The sequence below is a fragment of the Terrapene carolina genome, unplaced genomic scaffold, assembly GCF_002925995.2.
Source record: "Terrapene carolina triunguis isolate 2854851 unplaced genomic scaffold, T_m_triunguis-2.0 Scaffold21, whole genome shotgun sequence".
Lineage (NCBI taxonomy): Eukaryota > Metazoa > Chordata > Testudines > Emydidae > Terrapene > Terrapene triunguis.
Genome location: NW_020664372.1, coordinates 42,940,240 through 42,952,411, shown reverse-complemented (window position 1 = coordinate 42,952,411; position 12,172 = coordinate 42,940,240). Strand labels below are relative to the sequence as shown.

Here is a 12,172-nt window from a genome sequence, read left to right as displayed (position 1 = left end):
TTGATATCAAAAAATATTTTATAATAGTTTCATTTCCTACTCAATAATGAGAGAAGAACACCTAATCGATTGATTACTCGTGATACAGGCCACGTAGAACGCTAGAAAGTCTGCCACCAGCTTCCCCTGCCCCAAACCATCTCTTCTCCATAGCTGTGGATAAATAGCCTATTTTGTTACAGTCTGTCTCTTTTCTGACTCCGCTCATTACTACCCGCCCCAGCACATCCTCTGGGTTGCCAAATCCAGTCAATTTTTCCTTTATAACATATCGGGGAGGGGGGGGGGGGAAATCAGTCCTCCCCCTTTTGTCCCTACCATCAAAAGCCTTGTCCATGCCTTGGTCATCTCTTACCTTCACTAATACAACCTCCTCTATGCTTCTCCCACCGATTCCTTCAGGGAATTCAATACGCTGTTGCTGCAATCATCTTCCTCTCCAGTCTCTCTGACCATGCTAATCCCCTACAAAAATCCCTTCACTGATTTCCCTTCACCTTTCACATCACGTTCAAGATTCTCACCAATGCCTCTCTAGCATTGCCACCCACAGTTACACCTTTGAGCTCAGTTCCTCCTAATCTCTTCCTGCTCCCCTCACTCTGCACAAGCTTCCTAACTTCTCCCACACTTGATTTCATACCTCCAAGCTGACCCCTAAGGGTGGGACTGTATCCCTGTTCTTTGGCACCAAGCTACCATCCCCACAAGACACTCTCCTCCCCTGAAGCTTTTCAACATTAATCCACCCAGTAAATTATTTTTTAAATAATATTAAAGATATCTGCTCTGTTTTGAGACTGGTTCTTCCTATAGCTAGAGTGTTGTAAGGACAAACACACTAAAGTCTGTGAGATGCTCAGATAATACAGAAATGGAGACCATATAAACACCTTACATAGATAAGTAGAGAGACATGGTGGGTGAGGTAATATCTTTTATTGGACCAATTTGTGTTGGTGAGAAAGACACACTTTCAAGCTTACAGAGAGCTCAGTAGCTAAGATATCCAATGTAAATAAGAAAAGCTTCTGGTTTTCCAGGGTCTCCTCTGTCTGTTTCACTCACTCTCACACGCCTTATATATCAGTATAGTTAAGAGTAGCCAGTTTTGCTAGTGTGTGTGTACTGTGTGCTGTACACACACACCCTTCATGCCAAGGCAATTTGATGAAATACACAAAGAGAAAAGAAATTGTACTTGTGGGTACACTTTCAACTTGCAGAATTAAAGACAACTCCCAACAAACAATTACAGCGTTCTCATTCCTTGTTCCCTGCATGCTTTGCCACCAAAAGTCTATCCCAATATTTGAAAAGGTTCCTATGTTCTACATGTTTTAAACATCACCCAATAACTGATTTTCATTAGTAGAGCCCTTGAACTTTGAACACTTATTTTAAATTAAAAATCAAAAACAATTTTCACAACATGCTCCCGGCCCTACTAATCACAGTGTTAGGAATGTTAGTTTCTGATGGACTGAAACTGCATTACAAACCTTAGTGTTAAATGCAATCTATGGTTCTTCTCCTGAAGTAATTCCTTTACAGTGAACATTCCAGAACCCAATAAATACATCTGAAAAGAGGAACATTAGTGTAGAAATTTCAATTCATAAAGCACCTGTCCATAAGCGCAAGTCGTGAACAATGATTAAACAGTACAATTATAAATAAATATTTAAGAACAAAATACTATTACGAACAACAAATATAAATAAACTACCCAACCAGGCCCAGAAAGCACAAAACAAACAAACAAAAACCCCCACTACCTTGGGGATTTTTCCCTTGAGGAAAATAAGACCTTTGCTTTCGCTGGGCTTGAGGGAAAGGACTCTCCCAACACATACAAGCCAATCCAAAGGGCATGGAAATGGTGCAGTCTTGCATGGAAGAGCAATGGGGGTGACCTTCACTCTCTATATTAATGGGTCCGAGAACAAGCTCAGTATTTCCTTCTAGGCAAGAATAATGAAGGTCCTGATTGTGCCCTCCACCCTAAAGGCTTATGGGCAAAAGAGAGGATTGGGTAGGACTCAGAATGACCAGGGAAACGTATCATCCTCCTATTGACTCCCAAAGACTCTACAACCTCAGACTGTGTCATCTATTCTGCACAGCCTCCCCACTGAGATTCTGAGACAGCCACAGATGGGGGGAGTCATGGGAGACCCTGATGGAGCCACAGTGCCAAGGAGTCATGGGAGAACAAGAAATGGGGCCAGAGCCAGTGCAGACAGAGACAGATTAAGATTTAGTGAGGCCCTGGTCACAAAAAACATTTGGGTCCCCTACACCACAGGGACTCGGGGCACCAGAACAGTGAGGACCAGGGGGCCATGCCCCGCCCACTTTTTAACATAGGCATAGTAGCTTCAGGTAGGTGCAGAGCAGCGGCAGCAGGGGCTGCATTTCCCGGCGTGGGAGCTGATCACCTTCCCAGTGGGGGGGAGGGGGGGGGCTCAGATGGGCCTTAATACCCCCTTGCCACGAGGCTAGGGTTGCCAACTTTTTAATTGAGGAAAACCGAACACCCTTGCCCCGCTTCTGCCTTGCCCCTTCTCCGAGCCCCTACCCCCGCTCACTCCACTCCCCCTCCCTCTGTGGCTCACTCTACCCCACCCTCACTCACTTTCACCGAGCTGGGGGAGGGAACTGGGGTGTGGGAAAGGGTGAGGGCTCTGGGGTGGGGCCAGAATAAGGTGTTTGGGGTGTGGGAGGGGGCTCCAGGCTGGGGCAAGGGGCTGGGGTGCAGGAGGGGGTATGGGCTCTGGCTGGGGGTGCGGTCTCTGGGGTGGAGCCAGAAATGAGGGGTTCAGGGTGCAGGAGGGGGCTCTGGGCTGGGGCAGGGTGTTGGAGTGCGGGAAGGGGTGAGGGCTCTGGGGTGGGGCCGGGGGTGAGGGGTTTGAGGTGCAGGAAGGGGTTCCGACCTGGGGCAGGGGCCTGGGGTGTGGGAGGGGGTACGGGGTGTGGGCTCTGGGAAGGAGTTAAGATGCAGGAGGGGGTTCCAACCCGGGGCTGGGGGTTGAGGTGCAGAAGAGGGATCGGGGTGCAGACTCTGGGAAGTAGTTTGGGTGCAGGAGGGGGCTCAGGGCTGGGTCAGGGGGTTGGGGTGCGGGCTCCAGCTGGGTGGCACTGACCTCAGGCAGCTCCCGGAAGCGGCGACACGTCTAGCTCCTAGGCAGAGGGGCCAGGGGCTCTGCACACTGCCCGTGCCTGCAGGTGCCACCCCCGCAGCTCCCTTTGGCCATGGTTCCCGGCCTCCCTGGCCACCCCTGTGCCTAGGAGCTGCAGGGACATGGCGGTCACTTCCAGGAGGCAGGGAGCCTGCCATAGCCCTGCTGCACCGCCAACTGGACTTTTAGCGGCCCAGTCAGCACCTGGTCAGCTTCCCAGGGATCCTAGGCCACTGTGGGGAGCCCCAGAGCCCCCATCTGCCCCGGGCAGTGTGCCCAGTGGTGCAGAGACATGGGCTGGGGGCTGCTCTCGGGCACCCTGGCCCTCCGCCCAGGGCAGTTGAAGGGTCCGGGGCGTCCCACAGCAGCGGAGGTTCCTTGGGCGGCTCTTACCATGACGTGGCTCTGGCTTTTGGCCTACCCAGTGGGCAGGAACTCTGGGGGGAGAAGAAGAGCAGGGGGCGGGTCACAGGTCTGGTGCCAGTGGCCCCCAATTTCTACAGTTTCCAGCGCTCCTGAGGGGGCCCTGAATTGGTCAGGGCCTCTCACTTTGGCCACCTGTAGAGTGAAGGAGACGTCTGAATCTATGGGTTTTTCTGTGGGGACGCAAACCCCACCCTCTCAACGGGGCAACGCCGGGGGTGGGGAGAATTTCAGTGATTCCCTTCTCCAGAACTTTCTCTTGCTCATTTTTCTCCAGAAGAGGATGAGCTGGGTCAAAGTTATTAGTTTTTCTTGGACTTTGGTTTGTTGGTGGGTAATACACATGTCAGAGGGTGAGTATCAATCATAACATTCACTTCAGACTGTCCTTTACTGAGGTGACGTTAGAACCAGGGCCGGCTCCAGGCACCAGCTCAGCAAGCAGGTGCTTGGGGCGGCCAAGGGGAAGGGGCGGCATGTCGGGCTTTTCGGCCGCAATCCGGCAGGGGGTCCCTCGGTCCCTCTCGGAGGGAAGGATCTGCCGCCGAATTGCCGCTGAAGAAGAAAGCAGCGTGGTGGAGCTGCCGCCGATCGCGGCTTCCCCCCTTGCCGCTTGGGGCAGCAAAAACCCTGGAGCCGGCCCTGGTTAGAACAGAGAATGAGTCTAATGCCTCAGGCATATAAATTCAAGGGCTGATGCAGAGTATCCATATGTCAGAAAGCAGATTGCATGGTTGCTTTCCTGAATGCATCTTCTGGCATTTTTGCTTCAGAAACAACCTTCTATTTTTCAATTCAGGAATTTTTTAAAAGCAAGACAGAGGTGTCAGAAGGTTGCAGGGATTTTGATGTGGTGGAAATCCATATGCTGCTAAGCAATGATAAAGTGGCAGTGCTAAGTGTTTTTGAAACAGAGGGTGCACAACATTCATACTGAAATTAAAAACTACTCAAAAATCATGGAGTTCCCCCCTCCCCCGGTTTTCATCAAGAACTTGAAAGTGGGCTCATTTTTTAGAAAAATTTTGCTAAGATAGGGCCCAATTTTTGAGGGAAAATGGCTTTGCATCAGATTCTTAGGTTTTTCACTTGTTTTCAATGAACAATTGTAAAGAAAAAAATTACTATGAAGCAAAATTTGGGGTTTGTGGAATTACGCACAGCCAAACTGCAAACATTTTCACATAAAAACCCTCAAAACACTTTTTTTTTTTTTTTAATTTCACACAACTCTAATTTGAGGCCAAGAGAGATTGTATCATTCTAATTTAGAACAGAGTACCATAAAGGAATAGAACACAAAGTTGGCACCTTTCACTTTAAATGTGTAGGACATATTTTAGCCTTTAAATGTGTAGGACACACCAAATTAAGAGCTTTGCAGGGGGCCCTAATGTAAGAACAGGTTTCATCGTACATGAGGTGAAAATCCAGAGCTTTGGTTTAATTTAGAGCAACAGAAATGACAGAAGGATTATGAAGGAATATGCAAGTGCACTTACTGTTCCCTGAGATCTATCTTTGACGTCGTACACAGAAAGTTTGATTTGTGTCATTTGATTGATAAGAGAGTCTTGAAAAAAGGCAATACTGCTTAGAAAGATAGGATTATTTGTTCCCTACGATCATAAACAAAAAAGAGATAATATTAATGCAGTGTGATATATGTTGAAAAAAAAATGTTCCTTATACTAGCTTCAACCTTAAATCAAGAGCAATAATACACCACTACTTACCTCAATGATCTCTGTCTGTGCATGCTTTGTCCAGAATGCCTGAGGAGGTGTAGTGACACTTACTGCGACAAAAGTATTTGGTTTTCGATCTAGCGATGGTGTGAGCAACTCACTGCAAACTTTAGAGGTTTAAGAATATAATTTTTAGAGGCATGGTCTTTCTGACATTGTCCAAAATTCTACAGTTCTCATAAACATGTATAATACAAAGAGTGGGCAAGCGATGAAGGGCCAAATTTTCAGTATGCTTCTATTTTGTGCATAGGTAGAATACTCACGTTTGTGCATGCAAACAACAATTGCACACAGAGATCACGTAGTCAGATTTGCAATTACCCACTATGCATATGCAAATGTGGGTATTTTTACACACAAAAACGATATAACATGCACAAAACTGGAACATACTGTGGGGTCCCAGCTGCAATTTAAAATTACTCTCTCCCAGAAGAACCATTGTGGGAGGTTGGTGGTGCAAACATCACCCTTCCCTGCCCTTCCCCTGAGGGACAACTGTTCATAATAGCGCAAGGGGGTATTTCTCCAGTGGAAAGCTCATGGGCATGGTGTGCATGAAATAAGCCTGCAGTCTGCTGAACTCTTTGCTCAATAGTATCTTCTCAAGGATATCATTGGGAGTGCTTGAATACCAACCACGTGTCTGCATTGTAAACAGAAGTAGATGGTCCATCAAAACAAGAGGGCACTTTATTTCCGCTAAAAAAATTATTGTCCTTTCATTATTTTAACTACTGTAGAGGGGGACATGGAAGAGGAATCTCCTTCCAAAAAAATTGTATGTGATTGCCTTCCATACATAGAGCTAAACAGAACTTTGGTATTACGGCTGAAAATCCATGTTATCTCCAGTTGGAATGCCATCGTTATGCCTAGAGACACAAGGTGATGAGGTAATATCTCTTCGTGGACCAGCTTCTGTTGGTGAGAGAGACAAGCTTTTGAGCTCACACAGTGCTCTTCTTCAGATCCTGTGTAAGCTTGAAAGCTTGTCTCTCTCACCAACAGAAGCTGGTCCACGAAGAGATATTATCTCACTCACCTTGTCTCTCTAATATCTTGGGACCAACACAGCTACAAAAACACTGCATGTATCATTATACCTAGATCTTCCCTCACTATGGTCCAAGTTATGACTGAAGCTTGGTGGACTAGATGTATAGCATTAACTCTAAAATTTGTTTGTGCTAGGCAAACTCTTGATGTAACCTAAATAGTACAGTAACTCCCCACTTAACATCCTCTCGCTTAATGTTGTTTCGATCTTACGTCCCTGCTCAATTACAGATCATGCTCCATTTAAAGTTGTGCAATACTTCACTATAACATCATTTTGCTGCCTGCTTTATCCACAGCTGGCAGCCCCCTATCAGCTTCCCTATGCACACACACCCCAGTGCCTCCTGCCCACCCGCAGACCCCATGGATCAGCGCCTTCCCCCTCCTCCCGCCTGCGGCAATCAGCTGGCTTACGGTGTTCAGGAGGCAGGGAAGGGAGGAGGAGCCTGCATGCCGTGTCCTCGCTCCTCCCCCCTCCCTCCTGAGCACCGCAAGCCAGCTGATTGCTGTGGGCAGGAGGCAGGGGAGGGAGAGAGGAGGAGCGAGGACCCAGCATGCGGAGTAAAGGGGAATCGGGAGGGGGAGGAAGAAGAGGTGGGTTAAGGGTGGAGGCTTGGGGGTAGGGGTGGTGTGGGCGGGCCGAGGGTTGAGCCCCCTGCCCCTGCTGCTTGCAGAGTAGGGGAAGCTGCCACTGCTGCTGCACAACGTGCTTCTCCTAGCCTACAGCACCTTCAGTCTCCTTGCCTGCCTCATCTCCAGTGCCAGTGGGTTGTGCCTGTGTGGTGTAAAGCGGGGGCACCTCCCAACTATAGTACTGTACTGTACTATATGGCAAAAAAAAAAACAACAATGTCCCTGGAACCTAACCCCCACCCATTTACATTCATTCTTATGGGGAAATTGGATTCGCTTAACATCATTTCACTTAAAGTCGCATTTTTCAGGAACAAAACTACAGTGTTAAGTGAGGAGTTACTGTATTGCAGTGCTGAATACTTTTTTATTTTCTTTGCTCATCTGTCAGACAGTAGCTGAAACCATAAAAAAAATAAGTAATTCAAATTCTGTTTAATGACAATGCAGGATTCAGATCCAGTATTAAACATACCTATTACTGGTTTCCAATTTTCATTTAAAGACCACTGTCAGATCATAAAGCTTTCAAACTTTTGTAAATTAGTTACTCAGCCAGGAATGTGCTCCACAAATGGAACTTTTGAATTTTCATTGGGAAGCTGCGTTTCTTCTAGTTTCCAGCCAGGTTAACTGATGCACAAAGAGGTCAAAATGACTTGCCTAAAGTCATTCAACCAGCCACATTTTTAACCATGTTAGAAATCAGGACACTTCTGGGACCCATATTAACCAAGTGACTATGGGAAAGGATGTATAATTGGCAGTGGATAACCACTGGAAAACATTCTATCCTAAAATATTCCTCATCCATTTATGCAGGTGTGCAATTTTCTTAAAGATTCATAGTGCAAACAAATTGAGACTGAAGCGACAATCTCAATCTCAAACTCATTAAATCTAAAAGTACAGAAGAAGTTTTAATCTATAGACTTTCAGAAGTATAGCATAGTTGGTTCACTACAGCCTACCATGCTATCTGTCAAGACCCTTTTACAGAAAGGAGGGAAAGCTCCATACAAATGCAAGTGCATATCCCTCTCAACACTTGTTTATATGGTACCCCTTTCCATATCAACAATGGTAAAAAAAATATTCAACAGCAAATCCCATGAAAACCAGAAATGGTTTTAAAGAGTCATAAAAACTACCGACCTAAGCTGAACTCTAAAATTGGCTCATCTGGATCCTGGATGTTTCCTGTAGAGCAGAAAAATTAGTAAAAGATTAACTCTCCATTGTTCTCATGCAATTCTTGAATTGAAGTTACAATTAGAGAGGGGAAACATTTTAGGGAAGAAGTTAAATCTATAGAACGTTTTATGTGACTTCTTTTTAATTCAATGAATCTTGAAAAACTACTTAAAAATATTTACATGTTTCATCTTCAAGACCTACAAAGCCATTGGATTAAAAAAATTTAAGGCAATGGTTATGGGATTTTTTAAGTGCCTACATGACTTAGGAGCCTAAGTCCCATTTTCAAAAGCAACAAATACTTAGAGTCCTAAATCTCATTGAAAGGCACCTAAATCAGTGCAATTAAGCCTTGTCTATACTAGAAAGTGGAACCATTTTAAAGATACAGACACAGTTAAAATGGTATAACTCCCCTAGGGTGGAAGCAGTTACACAGGTATGAATGTGCTTATACCAGTATAACTATCCCCTCACAGAAACAGGAATCAGCTATACCACTATAAGGCACCTTTATAATTGTTAACTGCATCCACACTAGGGCTTGTACCAATATAATCATATCAGTTAAAAAATATTAGATCCCTAACCAACATAGTTATATTGGGATCACATTCAAGTGTCATCCAGGCCTTAAGTCACTTAGATGCTGTTGAGGATTTTACCCAATGCCTAAAGTGGGGGTTACCCAGACAGTTCTCACAGACGTATGCACACTTCCTCTCTTCCTCCCATCCTCTCCATCTCTGACCCTTGTTCTGAAGCTCTGTTTTCCTTTGGCTTGTCCAATGATCATGGAAGATCTAACCTAATCGAGCCTTTTCCTCCCCATCACCACTTCAAGTTCCTTGCCTAGAAAATAGGGCAAAATTAGTTTTTAAAAGGTAGCCTATTGGTATTTGAATTTCAGGATAATCCCTCCATCGCATGCACTGAGGATAAACAAGAACGTTTAAAACTTCCAAAAAACAACAAAAATATTTTGAAAAAAATAATAATGTAAGTATGTTTGAAAGGAACAAGTGGGCACCAGGTGATGCAAAAGTGTTTACCTGCCAGAGACAGACCTAGCATGTCAGAGGCAATGTCAATAGTGGAGGCCCGTTGCACAGTGCGGGATTTTGCACCATGGCGGGGGCTGTGTTCTCTTGCTGTCATTTTGTCATGAAGAACACGCCTTTTCTTGCTGCTAGATGTTAGTGATTTGTCTTGCCGAAGTATCAGAGTGCAGCAGATTGTCTCCAGTCGCTACTCCTCCAATATCACCATGCTAAGCATAACTAAAACAAAATTAAAATGACCATTGTCAACTCACTGTAACAGTGGCAAATCTACAGATTTAAAATTACCTTAAGTAAGCTTAGAAAGCTAAATGCTGATAAAATGCAAGATAACAATTCACATGATTCATGCTTCTGTAGGACTTTTAATGAAAACGGTCTAAATACAGTACAACTTGCAAAAAAGGCTTTTCTGTCAGAGATAAGGGTTGAGAGATACCTATTAGACAAAGGGAAGAGAGCAGCTGCTGTGTTAAGTGATTACTGTATATCTTTAATGCTGTTTGGTGGTTCTCATAACCCCAGGGTATTGAGAGTAAATTTGTCAGATGGGGCCTCTTTCTGTAGAAATAGGACAATAGATAAGGTCAGAGGGAGAATGGCCCGCAGAATATAAATAGAAGACAAGAAATGCTGTGGTTAGCAGTCAACAAACTCTTCCATATTAGAATCCACCACCACTAAAAAAGGTATAACCTAAAAATATGACAGATCAGGGATATTTTACATTGCAGCATTGTACCCTGTTTGTAAGATTAATTATTAATAAACCTCATTACCATCAGGCAAGTTATTACCAATATTAATAATCATTACATTTTCATAGCAACTCACATTCCAACTGCAGACAATTTTAAAATGGAAGAGGAAAGATTTTCATGCACAATTAAGCTGTTGAACTCCTTGCAACATGATATAAAATAGTCCAATAATATATAAAAATAATGCCAACATTCACAGTGCACATTAGACAAGATAAATACAAGGAAGCTATGATTTTCTTCCGCAAATGGTGCCAGAAAGAAAGAGATGTGGGCCAGTACAGGAAAGGAGAGAAAAGTATGACTTAAGGCATGCTAAATTTGATTAGGATGATTAATTTGAAGGTTTCCTTCCTCCCTCAGCTACATTAACACTTCAGTTATGAAACTTTTGTATCTATTCATAAGTTGTTGTGGCAACTCTTTCCATCTAAGAAGAACAAGAAGAAAAATACAACAAATGGAAATGTAGTGACTGTGACCACACATGCATCATTCTTGCTTCTAATGCCTCTATAACACTTAGCTCTATCATGAAACCTTTCAACCACTCTGAACATCAGAGCAATTTTTTTTCCTTACAGGGTTATGAGACAAATAATAAGGCCAATATTTGTGAGCACAGAAGTAACTAGATTTTAAAACAGGAAACTCACTTTGGAGTGAGTGGAGAGAAGGGATTGTTGACTATCTGCTCCCAAAACCAGCAGATGGGCCACCCTATAATTCAATTCAGAATGAATAGTATTCCTTGCACACAAGAATTTATGCATCAACCGAAAGTGCCTATAAATCAATGGAGTGATGTAAATCAATTCAAAGTGAAAAAAGGAAAACTGATTAAATAGGAAAACCAAAAGATGAGAGACTTACATACTTCATCCCCAAAAGTGTTAGCATGCATCATAACTAACTATACTCTTAGCATAGCATGTCAGTCAGCAATTGAAGGAGATAGTTTTCCAGTTCTTCTAATTCATATAATGGTTAGTAAAGAGGCAGTCCTCCCAGAAAAGTATTTAATTTCACAAGATTTGCTCAAGTAGGGGATCTGTCATAACTCTCCGGCAGCTTCCAAATCCTCAGACTCCCCCTAATTTGTTTTCCTTTGAGTATTAGATTTTAGCTGACTGCTTCTGTATATAAAACGATCTCTTACCGGTGACTAACTCTATTAACTTCAGTGTTCTAATGGAATGTAACATTGTCAGAAGAGATATATGGAGGGATCGGGGCACTGTGCCATAAAAGAACAAATCATACAAATATTATTTATCCACAAAATAAAAGTATGTTCTTATGACAGTAGGTCAAGAAGCAGCTTGGGTAAGTAAGGGAGACTGCCACTTCTCCAGCCAAAATCTCTGCAACTGTTGGTGCCCTTAAAAGGGATCAATAGTCAAAATTGAAAGAAGACAAATTATCTTAGTTTTCAAGCTGAAGAACTCCTATTTAAAATACCAAATATGACCATTTTCAGAAACCTTACAGACCCTTGATTATTCATCTAAGTTACAAATTAAACAATTTTAAATTCCACTTGGTGATACATTTTTATTTCATACTGAGCATACTCACTGAGGGCTATTTTCCTCCTGTGAGACAGTGTGGTTTTGCATATCTTCAAATCAGAGTTAAGGTCACATCTAAAAATAAACACAGTAGTATTTATAAATGTATGCACTTACAGTTTTATGAAGACTTACACCATTTCAAAGTGGTATTTTATCAAATAATTGCATTTGTACTCCTAATTGTATCCCATTCCCTTATTATTAGAGAGCTGCATCTGTGCTTCCTAGTTGTGACATAGTTTTGCTGTGTGATAAGCTTGGCAACAGATTTAGCAAAAGCATGTAAGTTTGACAGACAACTTACTTCCACACAAAATTAGCAAGGGCAACAGCCAATCATAACAGAAACAAAGAGTAACAAACTAACACTAAGGGGGACTGATTTCAAGTCAGCATTTGGTGAGTAGATGAGACAACAGGAAGAAAAATATGCTAAAATGTTTGCACAAAAGTCTAGTACTATAAAAAGCTGTAAGTATATAACTGGCAGAATGTAAGTAGTGGGTTTTTATTTTTTTCCTAGTACTC

The 12,172-nt window shown here is 43.4% G+C and overlaps 1 protein-coding gene across 8 annotated transcripts in view; it reads right to left on the bottom strand.

Moving 5' to 3' along the window:
* The window catches only part of INPP4A (inositol polyphosphate-4-phosphatase type I A), a 193,732-nt gene that overhangs the window by 68,662 nt on the left and 112,898 nt on the right, over positions 1–12,172 (bottom strand). For all 8 annotated transcript variants that reach the window (XM_024213386.2, XM_029910605.1, XM_029910610.1 and 5 more), the window contains exons 3-8: positions 11,649–11,716; positions 9,301–9,528; positions 8,207–8,251; positions 5,342–5,460; positions 5,108–5,224; positions 1,503–1,582 (exon numbers count right to left, since the gene is read on the bottom strand). In XM_024213386.2, coding sequence (XP_024069154.1) covers positions 1,503–1,582; positions 5,108–5,224; positions 5,342–5,460; positions 8,207–8,251; positions 9,301–9,406 — 467 coding nt within the window. In that variant the 5' untranslated portion in view covers positions 9,407–9,528; positions 11,649–11,716. The remainder of the gene's footprint in view (positions 1–1,502; positions 1,583–5,107; positions 5,225–5,341; positions 5,461–8,206; positions 8,252–9,300; positions 9,529–11,648; positions 11,717–12,172) is intronic.